Genomic DNA, 24,844 nt, shown 5'->3' with positions numbered 1-24,844 from the left:
GTACCTTTTGTTAAAACAGTTTACTTTGATTATGACAGTGGAACCTACTCAACGGGTTTGTGCTAATGTTGACACTATCTCATGTGTGTACCGTCCTTCGTCTTTATGTGTTCACGATTTCCAGACGTCTTAACATTGATTCATGGCTTAATTATCACAACCAAAATTACAGGAATGAAGAGATAACAAGGTGTAGAACTGGATGAACACAATAGGCCAAGCAGCAGAGAAGCAGGAAAGCTAACTTTTTGGGTCTGCACCCTCCCGTCCCTTCTCTGCTGCTTGGCGTGCTGTGTTCATCCAGCTGTACACCTTTTTATCTCAGATTCTCCAGGATCGGCAGTTCCTACTATCTCACGTTAACCTCGGATTTTCTTGCGTCACGAATGCTGCCAGAACTGCTGCGCTTTTGCATCTACTTTTGTTTTTGTTCCTGACTTAGAGCATCCGCAGTTCTTTCGGTATTTATCCCCTGTTTAGTGCTTGTCATGGGCATAGGTCGTTCCACAGCACTTTGCAACCAATGTAGTTCTTTGTAGTTAGTCACTATTATAATAGAGGAGGCATGATAGCCAATTTATATGCGACAAACTCCGACACATAAGTACTCCATAATTACCAGATTAATTGTAATATTGCTGAAGAGATAAAGATTGCTCTAGATGTTGTGACAACTCTTCTGCTTTCTTCAAAAGGGTTCCGGGGAATCTTCTCATTCAAACAAAAAAGGGAACTCAGTTTAAGCTATGATTAAAGAAAAGCATCTTAGAAAAAAAACGCACTCAAAAAGAACTCCATTAAAGTGCTGGTGGTGGTATTTGTTGATTCAGTCGCCTTCTTCATGAATTCAATCTGCTTAGCTTTACTGCAAAGTTCATCACTAACCTCTCAGTGTCAGTAAACAGTGATGTGTGTGTTTTGGAGTAATGTAAATTTAGTTTTCCAATTGTAGCTGCGACTGTAAAGAAACTAATTTAAACATCTCGTTTATTTCCATTAATTTTCAAACTTTCTGTATTGCATATATCATCTTCAATCTACTGATCTAGGTGTATTGTTTATGCAAAATTCTTTTGATAAAATCGAGTAATAGATTCAAAAGTCATGGGGGTGCATAATCTTATAACCTTATTGAATTGGGGAGCAGGTACAAGGGACAGCAGAGCCTTCTCTTGCACTGATCTCAAATTCATTTGTAGTAAACTTTACAGTTCTAGATTTTACTTCTTGTATGTATCATATCTAGTGGTATATATTACATTTCCTTTAAAAGCTAACTTTTGCAAACTTAGTCTTCATTATCATGGGTGACATTGTTAGTTTAATCTTATACATTGTTTCCCATATATTTGAGGTGACACTGCAGTTAGTAAACTTTTTAAATTCCAAAGAAAATCTCATTGAACCTTTCCTCAGTAACTGAACACGCTGGTTCCTGTCTTATTGTATTTGTGAAAAATATTTTAAAAAATTTTTCGGCCTGCATCCTTCTCTCAAAAGTATGACTTCAACCTACACCTATTCCTTCCCATTCATGTCTGCTTTTCTTCCTCTGGGCTCATAGCCCATACTTCATTCCTACCTTGGTCTGGCCTCTACTTAGGCCTGTGGATTCCTACTGCTGTATTTCCTTCATCCCTTTGATGTATCCAGTCCATGGCACTTGATCTTTGCTGGTTGTTGTGGCACTTATTTTGCAAATCACTTGGGAAAGAAATTTTTAGCAAAAGCAAAAAAAACCAGTTGATGTAACAGAAAAAATTAAGCATTTGAAGAAGCCAGCACTCCTCCCTCACAGCACCAGGGACCCAGGTTGATTCCAGCATAGGATGCCTGTTTGTGTGGATCTTGCACGTTCTCCCCATGTGTGCGTGGGTTTCCTCCAATCTTCCAAAGATGTGCAGGTTAGGTGGATTGGCCATGTTTTTAAAAAAAAGCCTGTGCAGTTACGGGATGAGGTGGTTGTGGGTGGGATGCTCTTCAGAGAGTCCATGTAGGCTTGAGGGGTGGAATGGCCTGTTTCTGTACTACATGGATTCTTCGAAAATAGAGAAGGAATACAATGTCAGGGCTAGTGGATTGTAGAAAAGTACATTATTTAATGAAAGAGAAAGGAGATGCTAGGATACTTGAATGAGAAAAGATGGAATTAAATGTCAAATCTTTGAAATTTGACAGTTCCATCAAAATCATAGCTGGTGAAATGGACTTTTCTTGAAAGCAAATGTCAATTTTTTTTAATGATAGGATTTGACAGATTACTCAAATAGCCACCCCTGCAGCTCATCCTCATTGTAAAGACCATATCTTTTTCATTTCTATGCTTTCTAAAACTGTGGAAATGAGAAAGAATTGTTTGAAACCCCGGGGTTTACAAGGATGGCTGTAGGTTTTCAAAGGAGATTTGCTCTCGATTGTGAACCCTAGTTGTGCAAATGTGGGTCCCAACAATCTACAGACAACTTGGAGGAGCTGGATTGTTTGCCAATGACATTGTTTCAAGGAAATTAAACAGTTTATTGAAAAAGGACCAACATGCCATGTTATAAAAAAGCAGGAAAACGGCAAATTTGGACAGCCAGCATTGAGATGATGGGTCAAACAGTCACCTCCTGCACTTCTATAGAAATTGGTTAGTAAGTTTAAGACTGAGGGGTATTAGCAAAGAATCACAGCCAGACATATTAGGAGAGAAATTAGGGAACACTATACACAATAGGTAGGAGGAGTTAGGAACTTCCTTCTACAAACAGCAATTGATGTTAGGTCAATTGTTAATATTAAATCCGAGATTGAGAAGACTTTTGTACCAAAAGTGCATAAGCAATATGGGCCAAAGGCAGGTACCTGTACAGAAGGAAGACTTCATATCAGCAATGATTTAAATGAATGGCCCATTTCTGCTTCTAGGACAGTGGATGAACAGGAGGTCCAGGTTGGTATCCAGATTAAAAGATTTTTTAAAATGTATTTTAATACACAAGCTTACAATTTGTTTAAAAAAAACTTTAATTTTGCTGTAAAGCAAGCTGTTTTAAATGTGGAATGGTTTCAAAAGCTAATACAATTTTAATAAATATGATTGGCACAAATTAAGTTTCAAGATAATCTAATAAATGTATTTCTTTCCACAAATACAATGAGGATGTTTCTGTGATTAAGCAAATTAGCACAGCTGGAAAGTTGTATACTGCGCACACAAATAATAATACTCATGTACATACAAATAAAATTCTCTCACTTTCTTAAAAAAAATCAAAATCTATTTTTTGGTTTCAAAGAAATTTTCCAGCACAAAAAAAATCTTCTGATAATCTTTGAACATTCCCAAATAATGGTCTATGTGTGTGTGACAATACATTTCTGTATTACAATTTTGATGCTTTCATGAAAATAATTAATCTGTCTATATTATTTACTTCATGTTGGCTGATATCACAATCAAAACAGTAATTCTGATAGATCTACGAACTCTGCCACAATGGACAGACCCCTTATTACTATTTGCTGTGAATATAAATTAAACTAAGAGAAATCCAAACCTTGTCAACTGGTGGCAACCAAAGACAAAAACAAAAGTTGCTGGAAAAGCTCAGCAGGTCTGGCAGCATCTGTGAAGAAAAAAAATGAGAGTTAACAATTCGGGTCCGGTGACCCTTCCTCAGAATGGTTCTGCTTCTAGGACAGTGGATGAGCAGGAGGTCGAAGTTGGTATCCAGATTAAAAGATTTTTTAAACATGTATTTTAATACATGAATGGTTCTGAAGAAGGGTCACTGGACTTGAAAGGTTAACTCTGATTTTTCCTTCACAGATGCTGGCAGCCTGCTGAGCTTTTCCAGCAACTTCTGTTTTTGTTCCTGATTTACAGCATCCGCAATTCTTTCAGTTTTTATTTGATGGGAACAAAAGTTTGATTAAACATCATCCAAAGACCAAACTAAAACTTCATGTTGATCAAATTATCAGTAGCATACAGAATTTACCAGGAATACAAAAGTTCATAAAGATGTTGACTAAATTAGAATTGTGTCAAAAGCTGGAACTCTCTTCATAACAACACACCACACGGTGATAGCAGTCCAAAATGGCTGCTCATCTCTGATCTCATGGACAATTAGAAATGGACAACGAACGCTGGCCCGGTCAATGATGCCCACAAGCCATGAATAAATTTTAAGAAGTCTCATCAGTGGATGAAAGCTAGTAGCGGCATAACTTTGAAATACATAGGCTGACAAGGAAGAGGAAAATTAATGGCAATGATACAAGAATATGATGAGGTTTAAAATGAACAAATACACAGACAAAACGAGGAAGGAAAAGAAAGACAGCATTCTGTGCTTAAGTTGATGGAGTGAGTCTCAACCACCACTGAATGAGAGTCCAGTTGATACAGTCCATTACTTTATTTGATAATTTAATGAAATTTCATCTTAACTGAAACTTTAAGGAAGGCCACAACAACTGACTGAAAACTTTGATTATTAGCAAATCACACTGGACAGGAGGAGGAAGTTGGGCAAGTAACATAACTCGGGTGTTTTTGTAAGTATTTCTGATACAAAGAAAGGATTAAGTCATAAAATGACTGATTCAGATTTTGAGAGTCTGATATTTGTACACTCATATCCTACATCATCTAATAGTTTTAGAAGCATAGGCATTAAGAAATATGTGGCAAAGAAGTAGATGGACTTAAATAGCATGATTTCACCGAATGGAAAATCAGGCTTGTGAACTTAAAGGCCTACTTTTTCAATATTCCTCTGATCAATTTCTAAACACTCATTCATATTTTCAAAGAAAAAGTACCACCTGAAATATAACTACATTATCTATTTTGAACAGGTGGAACAAAAAGAATTTTAGTGTAATTGCAGCACAAACTCTTGCTTGTCAAAGATTAAAATGTTGGAAGATTATTAGTCTGTGCTGTTACCAATCATCAAGGTGGAATTGGAACTCACAGCAAATGGACTGCAGCTGTTCAAGAAAGCAGCTCCACCACTTTCTCAGGAGCAACTAGGGGCAGGTAGTGAATTCTAGCCAGCCAGTGATACTCATGTCCCACGAATAAGTAAAAAATTAAAACCCGTGGGAGGAGGGGAAAATCAGCTGTGCTATTCCAGTGAACACAAGCGGCACTGTTAACGGACAAGGAAGTTCACCAACTTGAACCAAAAAAAAGGAACCTAGTTAATATGTAGGAAAGAAACAAAAGAAATAGAAGCAGGCCATTCAGCCACTTAACTCGACTTGATCACAGTTGATATTCTACTTGAACAAAATTTTCCAGCACCATATCATTTGATATATTTAATATCTAGGAAAGTATCCATCTGTTTTGAATATAGTCAATGACTGAGCCTCCACAGACCTCTAGGTTAGAGAATTATAAAGAATCAAAAACACTCAGGGAAGAAAATCCACTCCTCAGTCCTAAACGGCCTTCTTCTTATATTGTGTCCCCTGCTTTTAGTCCCTCCAGTCAGGGAAAATATCCATCTTGCATCTAACCTGTCAAACGCTGTAAGAATTTAATTTTTTTCTTATATGAAAGCATCTTCTCATCTCGAGAATATATGAAGAGTCTCCACATTCTCATCTTGTAGAACAAACCTGATATCCTTTAGCCCATTACCTCTATGGCAAGTATATCCTTCCTTAGTTAGAGACAATACATACCATTGAATTAATTCAGAAAATAACTGAGGCATAAAGAGTAATATATAAAGTCACTTCATATTTGCCTGCTCAAGGGAAAGACCAAGTTGAACATTTCCCAGGCGTGGTATATTACATTGTACATTACCTGATATAATACTGTCAAACATTGTAACAAATGATTTACTTTAAGCAATGGTAAGAAATATCCACTAGTATATGAACCAAATTTTATTTTATTAAACTCATTCATGGGATGTGGACATTACTGAACAGGCCGATTAATTATTGCCCATCTCTAACGGTACTTCAGAAATTGGCAGTAAACTACTTTCTTGAACCACTGCAGGCCACAGGGGATGTAAGGCACAAAAATGATATTAGGAATGGAGTTCCAGGATTTTGACCCAGTGCCAGTGAATTTAGTGATTTTTTTATAAGTCAGGATGGTGTGTGGGTTGAAGGGCAAGTTGGAGATAATAACATTCCCATACATTTGCTGCACTTGTTCTTCTAGATGGTACAGATTGCAAGTTTGGAAGGTGTTGTCATAGCACCTTATAGATGATGCACGCAGCTCCCACAATGTGTCAGTGGTGAAGGAAAGGAGTGTTTATGATGGTGGATGGAGTTCCAGTTGTGAAAGCTGGATGAAGATAATTGGCTTGAAGCTCCAAGATAAGAATGTGAAAATGGTGCATATGTTCTCTCAAAAAGAGAGAAAGAATTCAATGTCATCAGAAGACATGAAAAAAAAGGAAGTAAATGAGGGTGGAAGCACAATTGTGCTAAGTAACTTCAGTAAATATTACATTATTGTATAAGAAAACAACAAGAGAGAAGGACTTCTACAGGGTGCTGTCATATGTATTAAAAAGGGCTGGTTCAAAAGTGTATTTGACATCAAACCATCTTTCCACAGCTGACAAGTGGGGAAATAAAGGACAAAATAAATACAAAATCAATTCAGCAAAATGAAAGACTCAGTGCTGACTATAAAGCAGTATAAAATATTGGGAAATTATCCTTAACACTTACAAAAACAGCATTAGAATGATTATTATTATTTTGCGACCAGAGTAGAGAAATATCTCATCAGTTATGGATACTTTCCATCTCTTCAGATGCTCAGTCGCTGACGATTACACTAAGAAACAAAACAAGAAATTGAAATCATGCTTCAGCTACCATAGATATTTACTCATGGAAATTATCTTAATATTTTAAATAACCTATAGAAGGACTAGAAGCAATAATTATTTGGCAAAGGAGTGGGGTTAGATTCTCAGTTCTTGCCCTCAAACCAATTTCCATGATAATAAAACAAAGAACTGCAAATGCTGAAGATCTGAAACCAAAAACAATAATTGCTAGAGAAACTCAGCAGGTCTGACAGCATATGTAGAGAGAAAGCAGAGTTAACATTTCAAGTCCAATGACTTCTTCAGAATGGACACAAATCACAGAATTGTTTCAGCGCAGAAGACTCAAGATGTTAACTCTGCTTTCTCTGCACAGATGCTGCCAGACCTGCTGAGTTTCTCCAGTAGTTTCTGTTCTGTTTCAAATTTCCATGAAATTTTTGGTGAGTGATAGAATCATGGAATCTTTAAAGAATCCTTTTAAAGGACAATACACATGTTCCTGAGATAATAAAACACAGTCAGCTACTCGGAGTAAAATGTTTAATTAACTTAAATTGTGAATCATGATGAGTAACTCCAAACTCCTAAAATTTGCCTGACTGCATTAGAGAATGTAGAAATCATTAAGATCTGTGCAAATTGGTCTCAAGTCTGTTTGCTCCTCATTTTTTGTGTTGCCCTCAAGATGACAATGCAGTCATTATGGAAGGAATGTTCAATGTGCAAGGTCACATTGCCCACGGAATAGAACAAACTTTAATGGGTTAAATGGTCTCATTCCATTTCCTTCAGTGGAGTCAATAAATTTTATCCCTGCATCTAATCACATAATGGAGTAGTTTCTCAGAATTTTTCAATTAATTCAGACTATTCTTTTAATACTTCATAAATTCTATTAAAATATAGCTAATTTTTTTAAAAAAAACTTTCCTCTTGCATTCTTAGTTTTGAAATCAAAATTTATTTCAATGTCTTCTCAGGGCCTCAAAACTGTAGAACAATAGCTTCCTTCATTCTCTTTCCTCACAAAAAAAACAAATTCCACAAAATCAATGTCACCCAATAACCACTGACATAGGCAATCTTCCCTCATACTGTTATTAGTCTTGGTGTTGCTTAGCATTGTGCCTTGTAGCTTTAACAATGGTTTCTCCGTAACAAAAAAAACACTTCCATAATGACTCAGTCCATGTTATTACCTTGATCAGAATAACAGACTTGAAAGATCTGAATTCATACTTTCTCAATTTCAAGTTAGCTTAACACATCTAGAAAAGCAAATGGACCAAAAAGAGGATAAACAACTAGTCAAGATTGCACACTCCTGATGTCAACCTGGCATTCCCTAATGAATGTTGGTCTATTAAAGAAGTGTGCTTAGTTTCAATGCTATTAAAACCTGCTTATATGAACTAATCAATCTTTAATAAGATCGGTCACTTACTTAGTTGTTGGAGCTGTGCACTAGACAAAACTATGAAACTGAAAGAATCAATACTTTTATATGAGGGAACGGTGGATTGGATTGGATTCAGATTGGTAGCAGACACTTCGAATTTCAATGTCACTCTCAAACCTATATCAAAATTTATATTAATGAAATTTACATAATTAAATGCATTTAGATTAACATCTAAAAATTGACAAGGACATATTGTTCGCCCTCACCTCGAGAAACTTATCAAACCCACAATGTATAGAACCAGCTCAAAAACGTAAAACACCAATAATATTGCATTGATGGTCACTTCCAACTTCAGAACATAGGTTTGGAGCAGCATATAATAAACAGCCATTATTGTAGATGGTCCAACAAGCAGCAGGCTAATGGTGAGAGGTACCTTACGCTGGCACAGATTCCCCTTGGAACCTAAAAGGGGAATTAACAAAAACGTTAGATGAAATTTAACAAGATTACCCCTTATCTCAAAAGTGCTGAATGCTTGCTATGAGTTTAGGCATCTCTGTTACACGACATTATCCTGAAAGGTTAAAGCTGCTTGACTCCTGAGCAATAGAAGTCATTTGCCCTCATCTGATAAGTACTCTCTCAGCACTTTCAGTCCATGCCATCTTAATTGCCTATGCTGCTCCCTTCCCAATCTAATGTGTTCCACATAAGACAATAAATAAAATCTTATTAAGCCTCTCTGCAGGTAAACTGCTTCTTTCCCATCAAGATGAGTCACACGGTGATTACACTGTGCCTGCAAGAGGTGTATTTTGTCCTGGTTTTTTTGTGAAGCGGTTTTAAGACAGAGCTGTGGAGCTCTCCATTTTAATCCAATAAAGTGAACAACTTTACTTGGTTTTATTGAAGTTGCAACGATAGAAGTAGCCTGAATGGGTGAGATCGAGCTCCCCCAGAGCCAGGGATTTTAGTTTCTCAGCTTTGGTTGGGTTTGGAAGTTGTAGTACATCACTTCCTGCTGCTCTCACTCTCAGAAATTTTGTTGTTGACGTTTTATCCTCTTGTACTGGAAAATTATGTGAGACAATCTACTCTACTGGCATTGTCTTTGCCAAGAGTATGCTTATGGCATGTTACTATATTGGAACAGTTACTGTTTTCTTGTTAAATAATCCAATATTCTGTTAAGTTTTCCAATGGAGTTGTTATTCCAATTCTTTTTTTATTGTATTTTAACTATAGTGTATGAATAAAATGTGTTTTACTTCAAGACCACAAGTTTGACCAATCAAATTGCATCTGAAACACAACACCTGGTCCTTACCTCCAAAATAAGAAGTAGTTGAGGTTTAGGCTATCTTCTTTGAGGGGGTTTGGTCCCATCCATAACAACACTCTACCATGTTCTAGTTTTATTCTGGCACAAAAAGCTTCTCTTTTCTTCTGGCTCCTTCTCTACTTATCAATTCCTCACCGATTTTGAAAATACTTTTCATTTCTTGCTCACAGGCACCTTCGTCAGATTTTCTTCAGATACAGAGGCCAAGGCAAGACACAAGACAATTTGACTGGAAAATTTTAGCCAACAGAAAAATCTATATTTTTATGGTCTTCAGAAACTTCTTCAGGTTCAATGGCATCAATTATTCCCATAAATAATCAGGTGTAATTAAATGACATTGGCCTGCGCCATTAATTGCTCTCTGTATCCAGAGATACTGCCTGAACTGTTGAGTTTCTTCAGCATTTTCTGTTTTTGTTTACTTTAGATTTAGGTTTTATTGTCACGTGTACTCAAGTACAGGGTACAGGAGTACAGTTAAAAAAGTGTACAATGCCACCATTCCCAGTGCCATCTTAGGTACAAAAAGGTATAAGATCTCAGGTCCAATAATGTAAAAATAAAGATGCAAGTTAAAAAGTTCAACTTAGTATAAGTTCTTCTTAGTATGAAGTACAAAAATATAAAAAATGTTAAAAGTTAAACATTGCAATTCTTCCTTAAGCCAAGGGCCTGCAGATGCTCCCTCGTGAGGGCTCATTCTTCCTGCACTGGGCATGCTTTTGCCTGTGCTGGGCGAAATTCACCTGGGTTTGCCAAATGCTATGCTGCCAATCGCACTGACCAACATCTAGGCTCACCAGACTGCTACGTCTATCTCCCATCTTTGTTTTGTCATAAGCTTTATTAGACCTGACATACCTGAACATAAATTTATCACTTGTTTCTGATCCCAGAATATGAAATCCAACCAGACAATCTTGGAAACTATGAACTGACTATCACTGCTGCCTCACAGCACCAGGGCTTGTGGTTCAGTTCCAGCTTTGGGGTGACTGTCGTGTGGAGTTTTCACGTTCTCCCATGTCTGTGTGGGTTTCCTGTGGGTGCTCCGTTTTCCTCCCACAATTCAAAGATATGCAGATGAGGTGGATTGGCTATTGTAAATTGTCCGTAGTGTCCAGGGATGTGCGGGCTATACGAGTTAGCCAGGGTAAATGTAGGGTTACAGGGATAGGGTGGGATGCCATTTGGAGAATTGGTGTGCATTCAATGGGTTGAATAGCCTCTTTCCATACTTCAGGCATTCTATGATTCTATGACTGAAACATAGCCAGTTATCTCAACCAGAATGAAGGATTACACAAAGTTCCAAATTAAATTATCTGAAGCATGTGACTGCATTAAGGATGCAAAAGTAGGTCAGTTTTTAGCTTTGTACGGAAAGTAAAAAAATTAAAAATTCACATCTCTTTTTTTTTATACTTTTAGTACAATTCAAAGCTAATTAAATGCTCCTTCAGTGTGGTCATTATTATAATGATGGAAACACATCAAACAATTGGTTCACAGCCAGAATCCTCAAACTGCAATGCATTAACAAACAAATTTTTAAAACATCCTGGTTGAGAATTGAGAGGAACTCCTCTGCTAATTTTTGAAAAATAATTATACAGTATCTTTTATGTTCACCTCAGAGGTGACTCAATTTAACATTTGGCATATATCACTGCACTGGAATGTCAAACTGGATTACAGAGGCCAAGTTTCTGGAATAGGAATTGAACCATCAACCTTCCTACCCAAAAGCAAGAATGTGTACAAACACCATGGCATGATTCAGATGCACCACGAGACTAATATCTCAGGTTTAAAGTGTTCTTAACTTGGCACGATTTGGGATAAACCTAAGCCCAGACACAAAATAGTTAAAAGGTCAACATCAGGAAATGAGATAAAGAAGAAAATAAGTTGACTGGGTGAGGGCCGGTAGATGAGAGGTTAATTATATTTAAACTTCAAGAGAAAGCCAAGCTCAAATTGATTTTAATGTCCTATCTTCAAATTCATCAACGGCCTTGCTATGCTACATCTCAGCTCTCTCTTCTAGCTGGACATGCTCATGAGAAGCTTCTATTTCTCTGAAACCAGCATTCCCTTGTTCCTTGTGCCCTGCTGTCTCTATGTCAGTAATCTCCAGTCTTCCAATCACTATCGTCCTTGCCTTCAGGTACTCTTGTCCTCAATAATATTATCTTTATTTTCAACTTTCAGAAGGCTTCACAGCTTTTGACAAAGCAATTGAGCTCCTAGCCCTGCTCTTTTCTTTAAGCTTTGTGTTCACTCTTCTTGCCCAGTGCTTTGTAAATTGCTCTGAGATGTTTCTGCTACAGAAATAGAGTTACCACTGCAGGCAGTACCTTTGTCCACTAACCTCCGGTGAGAGCTTTAAGCATGTTAAAAATTGTATACATTTTTACTTACGTAACATGGTTACTGCTGGTGAAGGACCTGAGACATTTTACATTAATAGCACAATATAAATGCAAACTGTTTTTTGTACAAAATTTCAAAATTCACTTGTAACAATAACGACTTGTATTAATAAAACATCATTCACATTGGAAAACAGTCCAAGATGGCTTCACTGGAGTGTTATAAAGCAAACCACTGTATCACCATAAGGAGATACTTTGGTTTTGGTCATTCAGCCTGAGAAGATGATTTTAAGATGCATCTTAAGTGAGGAGACAGCCAGAGAAGTGGAGAGGTTTAGAAAGAAATTCAAGAACTTAAGGTCATGGCAGGTGAAGACACAGCAATCAGTATGGAACAATTAAAATTAGAGATGGTCAAAAAGATAGAATTAGAGGGGCACAGATGCATTGGAGCTTGTAGAGGTGAAGGAAATTGAACAAATAGGGAGGGTGAAACAATTGAAGCTATCTGAAAACATGGATAAGAAAATTAAAATCCAAAATGTTGCTAACAGGATCAATTTAGATCAGCGAGCACGAATGATGGGTAAAAAGGAATTGATTAGAGTTAGGACATGTTGTCGAGTTTTGGATGGCTTTTGGTTTATGGAAGGTAGAATGAGAGACACCAGCGAGGAGCACTTTTGGATACTCAAGTCTGAAGGTTAAAAGAAACATATGGAGATGGATTTCAACAAATGAGCTGGCAGAGACAATGCCATGGAGATAGAAACAGAAAATCTTAACGATGTCATGAATTATGAAGATAGAAGTGCATCTCGAGGTTGCAAGTGATCTGATTTATTCTCAGATAATTGCCTGGGAGATGGGGAATTGGTAGCTCGGGAATGCAGTTTGCAGCAATGACTGCTGACAATTACTTTGGTCTTTGTAATATTTAAGTTAAGTTGAGAGAAATTCTGCTCATTCAGTACTGGATGTCAAGTAAGTAGTTTGAAAACTTAAACAGTGGAAAGTTTGGAGAAAGGTGATGCCTTATGTCTCATGTTCGATAAACCATCAAGGTACAAACTCATGATATTATCAGAGCATGCAACCTGATAGTACAACAATCTCAGATTTTGTGTTAACTGGGGTCACCTGAAACATGACATGCTAATGAAAGCATGCTCTTCTGCTGTAAGCAAATGGCCTATTACCACTCCAGCCACCAACGTATCTGTGAATGTAACAATTGTGTATAATGATACAGAAGCAGGAATAGAACCATTGCAAATGATACGCTGGCTACAATTGGATAGCTGAGCAACCAAGCTTTTTTTAAAATTCATTCATGGGATGAGGATATTACTAGTTAGGCAGCAATTATTGCCCATCCCTAATCTCCCAGAAGGCAGTTAAGAGTCAACCACATTGTTGTGGGTCTGAGGTCAGACGAGGTAAAGTGGCAGTTTCCTTCCCTGAAGGGCATCAGTTAACCAGATGGGTTTTTCCCTCACAATCAACAATGGATTCACAGTAATCGTTAGATTCTTAATCCCAGATACTTATTGAATTCCAATTCCATCATCTGCTGTGGCAGGATTCAAACCCAGATCCCCAGAACACACTCTGGGTCCCTGGATTAACAGTCCAGTGACAATACCACTAGGCCATCGCCTCTCCCAGGTAATACAGTCACATTCAACAGGATTGTTTCTTGAAGAGATATTGGAAGAGGATGTGAAAAGGTAGTTTAACCTTTGTCTAGTCACATAGGATGCCCTTTGCAACTTTAGTAAAAATCCATTTTGTATTGTGGCAGGGACTGGAAATATACCATGGATTCAAACATAGATGTACCAGGATTTAGGAGGCAACAATACATTCATGGACTTTGGAGAGGGAAGAAAGGCTGGAGATGGAAGAACAGAGGGACCAAGAACTTTTTTTTCTACCGAGAGGAATGATGATGACAAATTTGAAGGAGAAGGGGACATAAACTGACAAGAGAGAACTGTAACAATATCAGCAAACATGGGGATCAAGAAAGAAGTTAGGATGATCAGCAGTTTCATGGAAATCAGGCCAAAGTGGCAAGAAGTGAGTACAAGAACAGAATATAGGAAATACAAGTTTTAGGCTAGGGTGGAGAGAACCGTGGAGGAAGTTTGTCCTCACGATGTAGGGAAAGGTTTTTTTTTGGGGGGGGGGGTGGGTTGCGGGGTGGTGAAAATTACAGAAACCCCATTGGATGGTCTCAAACATGGCAGCAAAGAAATCCATGACCTCATTCCACTTGTTATAGGGAGGTAAAGGACGAGGATGAGACAGGGAAGAACAGTTTAAGATTTGCAGTCAAGAAAATTAACTGGGATAGTCCAGCAAGACACATTGACGGTTTCATGGAAACCAGGACATCAAAAGTAGGTCAAATGTTTGTTTAAGCAGATTTGTAACTTCAGAAATGTTACATAGGACAAATAGTCAAAGATTAGGCAGCGGGATTGTCAAAGTGCTGTTGGAAATGAATTGGAGGGTGAATCTTCCCAGAAGCAGCCACAGAAGGAAGTATGATTGAATGGATGGGTGGAGGAGGTACATAAGTCTTAAGAATATTGATCAGCAACGCCCTTATCTTTGACTCGCCATCAGTGATGTTAAGGTCAAGGAGATTGTCATGAATAAATGGAGGGAGAGATGAAGGAAGGATAGGGGGACAGTTAACTGAGAGACACAACATGATGAAATGAAAATAATTCATCAAGGATGAGAAGTTATTTTGTGCAGAGGCTGGGAAGAACAGCAATGAAGAAATCCAGGTGGGGAAAATAACTGGTATTTAAGTGCATGGCAAAGAATGAGGATTTTGAATGTCAGATTAGAAAGGTAGGGGGAAAAGAAAAAAAAAGCACAATAATCCAAGAAGCAATAAGTAACAAGAGTTGGGGGGGACAGATCAAGGTTTGTCTTTGTGGTGAGAACTACATTGCCTAATGTGTGGTTACTTACCAAAAAATATTCTCATTATTTCAACTCCAAGGTACAGAAACAGCATCACTAGATCCAAAGTCAGATTTGCAGAGGTATATGGTAACAGTTGACCTACAATATACACAGAGCAGAAAATATTACAAGCAGTGGAAAATAATGAATTATGCACATCGTTTGTCTAGAATAAGAACAGACACTGCCAAAGCAAAAACATATCAGCGATAAATATTTTCCAAACAAGCTGTTCAAATATATTATCACACACTTGTGGAGCAGATGAGGTTTGAAACCATGCTTCCTAGCCCAGAGGTAGATACACTACCACTGTCCCAAAACTACCTTAGCATTTTAGTGATATAAACTTTTGGTGTTACAGATGAAGACAGATAGGACAGAGATAAGGTACTCATGGAGGGGCTTATCATGAATTGTCCTCACCCTTTAGAATAATCCTGGACTAATAGGAAGATTTGTAATTATTTTAGTAACCTGCTTAAAATGTTATGACGTATCTCCAGAGTACATCGGACTCAAATCCTTCTAGCCCAGAGGTAGGGACTCTGCCGCTGTGCCACAAGAGCCCACAGATTCTAAACAGATCGCAGCTTAGACATTTTAATCAACCTCTTCAGACCAATGTAACATACCTCTAGGGCAGATAGTATCAGAGATAATGGGAACTGCAGATGCTGGAGAATTCCAAGATAATAAAATGTGAGGCTGGATGAACACAGCAGGCCAAGCAGCATCTCAGGAGCACAAAAACTGACGTTTCGGGCCTAGACCCTTCATCAGAGAGGGGGATGGGGAGAGGGAACTGGAATAAATAGGGAGAGAGGGGGAGGCGGACCGAAGATGGAGAGTAAAGAAGATAGGTGGAGAGGGTGTAGGTGGGGAGGTAGGGAGGGGATAGGTAGGTCCAGGGAAGACGGACAGGTCAAGGAGGTGGGATGAGGTTGGTAGGTAGCTGGGGGTGCGGCTTGGGGTGGGAGGAAGGGATGGGTGAGAGGAAGAACCGGTTAGGGAGGCAGAGACAGGTTGGACTGGTTTTGGGATGCAGTGGGTGGGGGGGGGAAGAGCTGGGCTGGTTGTGTGGTGCAGTGGGGGGAGGGGACGAACTGGGCTGGTTTAGGGATGCAGTAGGGGAAGGGGAGATTTTGAAACTGGTGAAGTCCACATTGATACCATTGGGCTGCAGGGTTCCCAGGCGGAATATGAGTTGCTGTTCCTGCAATCTTCGGGTGGCATCATTGTGGCACTGCAGGAGGCCCATGATGGACATGTCATCTAGAGAATGGGAGGGGGAGTGGAAATGGTTTGCGACTGGGAGGTGCAGTTGTTTGTTGCGAACTGAGCGGAGGTGTTCTGCAAAGCGGTCCCCAAGCCTCCGCTTGGTTTCCCCAATGTAGAGGAAGCCGCACCGGGTACAGTGGATGCAGTATACCACATTGGCAGATGTGCAGGTGAACCTCTGCTTAATGTGGAATGTCATCTTGGGGCCTGGGATGGGGGTGAGGGAGGAGGTGTGGGGACAAGTGTAGCATTTCCTGCGGTTGCAGGGGAAGGTGCCGGGTGTGGTGGGGTTGGAGGGCAATGTGGAGCGAACAAGGGAGTCACGGAGAGAGTGGTCTCTCCGGAAAGCTGACAGGGGAGGGGATGGAAAAGTGTCTTGGGTGGTGGGGTCGGATTGTAAATGGCGGAAGTGTCGGAGGAACACCTCCGCTCAGTTCGCAACAAACAACTGCACCTCCCAGTCGCAAACCATTCCCACTCCCCCTCCCATTCTCTAGATGACATGTCCATCATGGGCCTCCTGCAGTGCCACAACGATGCCACCCGAAGGTTGCAGGAACAGCAACTCATATTCCGCCTGGGAACCCTGCAGCCATATGGTATCAACGTGGACTTCACCAGTTTCAAAATCTGCCCTTCCCCTACTGCATCCCTAAACCAGCCCAGTTCGTCCCCTCCCCCCACTGCACCACACAACCAGCCCAGCTCTTCCCCCCCCACCCACTGCATCCCAAAACCAGTCCAACTTGTCTCTGCCTCCCTAACCGGTTCTTCCTCTCACCCATCCCTTCCTCCCACCCCAAGCCGCACCCCCAGCTACCTACTAACCTCATCCCACCTCCTTGACCTGTCCGTCTTCCCTGGACTGACCTATCCCCTTCCTACCTCCCCACCTACACTCTCTCCACCTATCTTCTTTACTCTCCATCTTCGGTCCGCCTCCCCCTCTCTCCCTATTTATTCCAGTTCCCGCTCCCCATCCCCCTCTCTGATGAAGGGTCTAGGCCCGAAACGTCAGCTTTTGTGCTCCTGAGATGCTGCTTGGCCTGCTGTGTTCATCCAGCCTCACATTTTATTATCTAGGGCAGATAGGCTTGACTCTGGGCCTCATGGCTCAGGGACAGGGACACCACTGTTGCACCACTAGCCCCCTTGCATATTAGCAATAGATAAATTCTAAACAATTCATTCAGAGATGTTATTACTTGCTTCTGGGCAGGTGGTACTTGAACCAAGGCCTCCAGGCCAAGAGGCAGGGGCACTGCCAGTGCACCACCAGAACCCATACATGTTAAAAAGGCTGACTACCTCCCCTTTTCTCCCCCTGTTCCAGCTTCATGTTAATCTCCAGAGCAGATGATATTGAATCCAGGCCTCCTGCTCCACAGAGCCCTTAGTGCCAGGTGGAGGTCAGTGTACGCAAGTGTGAGGTTCCCCATTTTGAACCCAAAAAAGGATAGATCAGGGTACTTACAGCATGACATGAAGTTAGAAAAAGTGGAGGCCAAAGGAGCATGGGGTTCAGGTGCACTGATCACTAAAAATGTCACAAACAATGCATAAATCAAGAAAGCTAACCGAATGCTGGCTTTTATATCCAGGTGACTTGAGCATAAGAATGTAAAAGTTATGCTGCAATTGTACAAAACCCTGGTTAGACCTCACTCAGAATACAATAAGCAGATCTGGACATCACTCCTTACGAAGGATACATTGACTTTGCAGGGAGTACAACATAGGTTTACAAGATTCATATCTGGACTTCGGGGGTTAACTCGTGAGGAGAGATTATAATATCTAGCCTGTTTTATCTAGAGTTTAGAAAATTAAGGGCCGAAATCTTGGCGATATTAACAAGAAAAGACAGGACAAATAAAGATAAACTATTTCCAATGGTTGGGGATTCTAGAATTAGGGGGCATAGTCTATAAATCAGGGCTAGACCATTCAGGAGAGATGTCAGGAAGCATTTGTAGATGTCAAAAGCACTTCCACACTCAAAGTGCAACAGATGTTTGGAACTTTGTTCCACAAATGGCAGTAGATGCTAAATCAGTTGTTAGTTTTACATCTAAGTAAGCTTGTTTTTGTCAGGCAAAGGTATTAAGGGATATGGACTAAAGGTAAATATATGAATTTAGGCCATAATCAGCCATGATCTCACGGAGTGGCAGAACAGGCTCAAGGGGCTGAATGGCCTACTACTGTTCCTATGCTCCTTACCAGCTTTTAAAAAAGAAATGTTTTAATGAACCTGTTCAGAGATTATGCATCTCTGAAGCAGGTAGGACTTGTACCTGGGTCAGGTGGCCCAGAGGCAGGGAGACTACCACTGCACCACAACAGCCTGTAGCATAATAATGACATTCTTCCACCAAAGAACATGCCATATTGAACCTCCAGATATTGTTAAACCAACCTGTTTAGACAGACTGTTATGAACCTTTATAGCAGGCGGGACCTCAACCCAAGCCCTTTGACTTAGAGTAGAGTTACCAGCACTGCATCACAAGAACCTTGTAACATATTAATGATACACAAAAACAAAAATATATAACAGCAGTTACCAATGTAGGCAGTCTGTCTTTGGTGCAGTGGTCCTTACCTTTGAGCCAGGGGCCCGGGTTCAAGTTCCAACTGCTCCAGAGGTGTGCAATAACAATGCTGAACAGGTTGTTTGGAAAATATCTAAGAGAATGGGAAATGCATTTGTTATAAGGGCCCAATTCTTTATATCTGGACCAGATCTATACTTTGGTACCAAATCAGATGAAATGTTGGACATAAGAAACTGCAATATCAGGCTTGTCTTCCAATGCTGCACAATCTCCAAGCGCAGAAATCATCTCAGAGGACAGTGCAGGAAATCCTACTGGAAGCCATACCATTTTTATTTACTTAACTATAGCAGACAGGGCCATATAGTTTAGAGATTAAAAGCCTCTTTCAAACGCAGTGGTGGTCCTCGAGTGGCAAGCGAGTGAGGTAGCGAGGTGAGCTGCTGGGTAGGGAGGTGGGGGAAAACAGGTTGGGGGGTTCAGTTGTACAATTATCCAGGAGCTGGAATAAGTTTTAATCCTCAAGCTACTTTTCCTAGCTACAATCAGTTCTGAAGAAGGGTCACTGACCCAATAGGCTAATTCTCCTATCTCTCCACAGATATTGCCAGAGTTCTTTCAGCAATTTATGTTTTTTTGTTTGTTTAATCCTCTTCACATTTCCCAGATAACTGTACAGGTAAGTCAGTTGGAACCCTCCAAAGTCTTCAACTCCAACTCAGATAACAAAGTGTGGAGCTGGATGAACACAGCAGGCCAAGCAGCATCTCAGGAGCACAAAAGCTCTGATGAAGGGTCTAAGCCCGAAACGTCAGCTTTTGTGCTCCTGAGATGCTGCTTGGCCTGCTGTGTTCATCCAGCTCCACACTTTGTTATCTTGGATTCTCCAGCATCTGCAGTCCCCATTATCACTAACTCCAACTCAGAGCTGGGAGACTTTTTCAGTTTGTTCCACATGCTGGGTTTAAATTTCCAAGGCAACCAGCTTATACTGTAAACTGACTCCGGATTTCCAAAGGGTCCAGACGTGCGTATTTTAGGAGTAAATCTGGTCCCTGGCTCTCGGGAGACTGCAAAATCTGTGCTCATAGCTTTCCATATATGTTGGAACATAAATTGTTTGAAAGACTATCTGGGAAAACACATCCAGGGCATGCTGTAGGCCAATTAATTATCTCTGGATAAATGCAAAAGTCATTTCAGGAGATGATCAGTTTCAATCAGACAGTTTTATAAATTATCCAATAGGCTAGGTTACAAATCACTCAATTTAGCAGTAGATAAATTTGAGGTCAGTTCAGAAAAAGAGGCTGCGAACTCACGAAAGGTTTAAACAAATAATTCATTTCTGTCTGTTCCAAGAATGAGTTTCTTTTCAGAATTTTCAAAGGAGGCCATTCAGCCTATCTAGCCCACACCATCCCTCCAAAACGCATCCTACCCAGACCCAGCCTTCTACCCTATTCCTGTAACACTGCATGTGCCATGGCTAATCCACCTAATCTGCACATCCATGGACACTATGGGGACAGTGGTTGGTTTGCTCACCAAGCTAGTTCTTTAGTTCTGAGGCGTTTCATTATCCTGCTGGGTAACATCATCATCATCATCAGAATAGCCTCCAATGAAGCACTGTTGCATTTTCCCACCTGGTATTTAAACTCTGGGATCCTCTAGATTTAATTACCTCGCTTCTGGTTTTTCTTCTCAGTGGCATGTATATAGAGTCTAATTCTATGCGTTTATTGATGGCCTTCTTGATGGAGAACCAGGCCTAAAGAAATTCCTGTACTTGTCTCTGTTTGGCTTGTCCTAGGATCCTGATGTTGTGAGTGAGTATTGGTTGTGTCTTTTTGTTGCTAATTTGTGGTCACATATTCTTGTGGCCGATTTCCTTCCTGTCTGTCCAATGTAATGTTTGTCCAGTCCTTGAATGGAATCTTGTATATCATATTGGTTCTGTCCATTGTGGGTAAGGAGTCTTTGGTTTGAATTAGCAGTTGGCACAGGGTTGATATAGGTTTGTGTGCTACTCTGATGCCCAATGGTCATAGGAATCTTGTGGTCAGTTTGGATATGCTCTTGATATATGGTAACGTGATGAGTAAGTCAGGGCGTACTATATCTTCCTGTTATTGTTTGTGTGATAGGCATCATTAGACCCAGCTGTTCGGATACCTATTGTCTTTAAATACTTGGTAGAGTTATTCTTCTTCTTTCAGGCATAGTTCAGGGTTGCTGCAGAATGTTATCACTTCTTTAAATTATGTTTTCACGCAACTTTGATTGTGAGTGTTTAAATACCAGGCAGGAAAACACAACAGTGCTTCATTGTCTGCGAACTAAAGAACCAGCTCGGTGAGCAAACCAACCAGAGCACCCACAAATCAAGCTACAAATCTATTCAAGAACCTTAGAATATGGGAGCAATTTAGCATAGCCAATCCACCTAACCTGCAAATCTTTGGACTCTGGGAGGAAACCAGAGCATCCACGAGCAACCCAAACAGACACGGGGAGTATATGCAAATTCCACAGAGACAGTCATCCAAGGATCAAACTTGGATCTCTGGCACTGTGAGGAACCAGTGAAAACCAGTGAGCCACTGTAGTCATTTACTAGGCTAAATGTCTTCAGTTTTCTTTCTCTCCGCTCTTTTGAGATCACTCCTCATGACTTGATAAAATATCTATGTATATAGTCGATATAGTTCAATGTCAAATTGGTCTCAAATATTTTGAAACACCTTGAAACATTTTATTACGTTAAAGCATTTTATTAATACAAGTTTTGTTGTTGTCGAATCCTATGGTACATTCAGAAACTGACCCGCAAGAATTATGCACTTTACGTGGACAATGAACAACTAGCTCGATAACACATGCAGAGAAACATATTGATGGTTCCTGTGCTCAATCTTGTGGAGCTATCCTGACAGATGGGTGTTAAGACCTGGTATATCAGACATTTGGGTGAGACAACCTTGTCGATGTAAACTTTCTATCCTCTTCTCTCCTAAAACTATTGATTTGACAGGCCTAGAATAATGTGCACTATCTAATACCTCGTCCTGATTGTATCACATCAAATTCTTACTTCCTGTTAAAGGTTCAGGTCAATTGCAACAGTGCCACAACCAAATGTACTCTTAATATTGGACTCAAAACCTACTTTTGTATATGAAAAGAAGAATCTCTGCCACAAAGTACACTGCATAGTACCAGGTGTTCAGGAACAGAAGAACTTCCAGCGGAGTTAAGGAGAGCTGATGTAAAACATTAAGGAACCTATACACATACAAATCGTCATGACTGCAGATTTGTTTTATTTCATAAGACATTCAGTATTAGTCAAATAACTCAATGATTAGAGCTGATAAGATTTCTGATTACAAGGCTAACAATTCAGGTGTGGGTTGTTTTGTGCTGTGATCCAACTCAAACAAGGTTGAAGAACCTAAAGATTTTGCTTTGCAAAAAAAAAGGTAGTGTTGTTTGGTAGAAAGCCTGCCTTTCCATAACTTTCCCACACTCAACTCCTGTTCCCCTTCACACTGTCCTAGTCCAGAACTCTCAACCATTATTCAAACCCTCAATTTTGTCTTCTGCATGCATTCTCAAAAGAGTAAATTTTGTGCAACTTTAATTTACAAAAGGATACAACAGGAGGAGCCTTTCCTGCAATTAAAAGCATAAATCATTAAAAGAATCTATTGCAAATATGTTCCTAGAACTGTTTAAATTTGAAAACTCACCATTTGACCTAGCACTGAGTCAGACAAACCACAAAGGCCCAGGGTTGATCAGTCCAAGCAGCTCCAAGAATGCTCCAATCAGTAGTTGGAGAGGAAGAAATCAGCTGCTCTTAAAGTTGTTTTAGCTCTCCATTAAGAGTAAGAGAATAACAAATGAAGGAATAGAGTCCATAAAAGATCAAAAAGGAAACTTAGGTATATATTAGGTATGTTGGTACGCTCTCAATGAATACTTTGCATCCATCTTCACAAGAGGGTGACAATGCTGATATTTTAGTTAAGGAAAAGGAGTGTAAAGTATTGAACATGATAGACATCTTGAGAAAGGAAGTGTTAATGAAATCAGTGAAAGTGAAAATGACCAGGCCCATTTCAAACATATCCCAGAATGTTAAATAAAGCCAGGGAGGAACAGAAGATATGATGATAATTTTCCAGTCCTCTCGAGATACAGAAAATTAACAAATTCTTAGAATCGATTCTCAGAGACAGAATAAATTGTCAATAAAGCATGGATCAATCAAGGATACTCAGAGATAATGGGAACTGCAGGTGCTGGAGAATCTGATGGGTTTGTTATGGGAAGATCACGTTTGACCAAAATATGAGTATTTTGAGGAAGTAACATGGGCAAATTGATTGCATTAGTACAGTTGATACGGTCTACATGGATTTCTGCAATGCTTTTGATAAGACTCCATATGGCAGACCGGTTTAAAAAAATTAAAGCCCATGGAATTGAGGAGAATATAGCCACTTGGATAGCAAATTGGTACAGTGGCAGGGAGCAAAGGGTAATTGTTGATGGGAGTTTTTGAGACTGAAAGTTTCCAGTGGGACTTTGTAGAGATCTGTATGAGGTCCCCTGCTTTTTGTGGTATTTATGAATGATTTGGATCTAAATGTTGGAGGTTTGGTCAAGAAATTCACAGACATCACAAAAATTGACTGCACTGAAGATGGTAAGGAGAATAACTATAAAACCACAGGAAGATATCAATAGATATTAACAGAATGGTTAGGTAGACAGAAAAGTGGCAGATGGCATTCAATCCAGGGAAATTAGGTGTTACATCTAGGGGGGGTAACAAGCCAAAGGAATTGACGGGAGTACACCAAGAGGTGTAGAGGAAGTGAGTGAAAATAGACAGATCCCTGAAACTAGCAGGAGGTCACTAAGGTGGTTAAAGCAGCATCCAGAATCCTTTTTTTTTAGTTGAAATACATTGTACAAGTAGGGAGGCTATTCAAGAACTGATTGGTTAGGCCACAACTTGAGCACTGTCTTTGGTTCTGGTTACTTCATTAAAAACAGAAAGGATGTTATTGTACTATAAATAAGGATAAAAGTCACCATAGTATTACCAGATCATAGGGCTAGTGGTGGTATAACCTAAAGGCCACCACACCTCAGGGGAGAGTTTGAGAAAAACAGTTCGTCATAGAAAACTCAGCTGAGGCAGGTACTAAACACAAACTGTTGGCATCACTTTGCATCATAAACCAGGTGTCCAGCCAACTGAACTAACCAATTCCCCTCCTGCACTAGAGGGCAGGCATGTTGGGGGGGCAACATTGCAATGGAATAGAGAATGGAAAATATGAAATTGTCCAGAAAGAGTCATTTGACCAAAAACATCAACTCTAATTTCTCCCCACAGATACTGCCAAACCTGCTGACCTTTTCCAGCAATTTGTTATTGTTTCTGAAATAAAAGAAAGTTATTTGAAGGTTGAGCGATTAGGGATCTCAGAGATGCAGAGGAATCTCGTTCTCTTCCTATATGAATCGCAGAAGTTCAGTATGCAGGCATAGCTAGTAATTAGGAAAACTAATCTTTCAATTATTCTAAATAATCACCATTTTAAAGAGTACCACATGAACAAAATCCCGGCAGCACTATGCTGCTCATGGTAAGTATCGCCAGTACCGTTAGATAAGGTTCACACTTTAAATTTGCATCTAGCTAAACATATTTTAGGACGAATTTAATTACTCATGCTTTTCCCCCTTCCTCGAAGCTGCCTGGATCTCTATCTGAAACCCCTCAAATCTCCTTTCTCCTCCCTGTCATCAACCCGTTCACACCCACCTCTCGCCATTTTGCATTAACACTTGCAACAGCGTCCACCGTCTTTCCGTCACTTCCTGGTTACGAATCCCGAACGATCTCCTGTTTATAACAGACGGAGCTGTGTTTATCTGCGGCACGTACCTCGCAAAATCATACTGGGCAGAGTATAGGACCTTGCTACCTGGGAGATGACGAAATTGCTGTGTATTGCATTCAGATATTCAACAAGTGTATCTATTGTAAGACC

At 39.9% G+C, this 24,844-nt stretch overlaps 1 protein-coding gene and 1 long non-coding RNA gene across 10 annotated transcripts in view; one reads left to right on the top strand and one right to left on the bottom strand.

Moving 5' to 3' along the window:
• The window catches only part of LOC125459177 (uncharacterized), a 36,712-nt gene that overhangs the window by 206 nt on the left and 11,662 nt on the right, over positions 1 to 24,844 (top strand). The gene's annotated exons all lie outside the window — the stretch shown is intronic.
• LOC125459172 (transmembrane protein 216-like) lies at positions 3,242 to 24,771 on the bottom strand. Of its 9 annotated transcripts, none has more exons than XM_048545208.2 (7): positions 24,616 to 24,691; positions 22,429 to 22,445; positions 21,940 to 22,033; positions 18,815 to 18,897; positions 14,935 to 15,027; positions 8,481 to 8,682; positions 3,242 to 6,814 (listed from the first exon to the last, which is right to left on the bottom strand). In XM_048545208.2, the coding sequence occupies exons 1-7, from the start codon at positions 24,630 to 24,632 to the stop codon at positions 6,796 to 6,798; spliced, it is 525 nt and encodes a 174-aa protein (XP_048401165.1). In that variant the 5' UTR covers positions 24,633 to 24,691; the 3' UTR covers positions 3,242 to 6,795. The 9 variants fall into 9 exon arrangements, with proteins under 9 accessions (XP_048401165.1, XP_059507976.1, XP_048401168.1 ...); XM_059651993.1 differs by lacking the exon at positions 24,616 to 24,691 and adding an exon at positions 23,053 to 24,609 and having other exon boundaries at positions 22,429 to 22,787; XM_048545211.2 differs by lacking the exon at positions 18,815 to 18,897.

The sequence above is a fragment of the Stegostoma tigrinum genome, chromosome 17, assembly GCF_030684315.1.
Source record: "Stegostoma tigrinum isolate sSteTig4 chromosome 17, sSteTig4.hap1, whole genome shotgun sequence".
NCBI lineage: Eukaryota > Metazoa > Chordata > Chondrichthyes > Orectolobiformes > Stegostomatidae > Stegostoma > Stegostoma tigrinum.
Note: the sequence above shows the minus strand (reverse complement) of the source record. Positions and strands in the feature narration are given on the sequence as shown.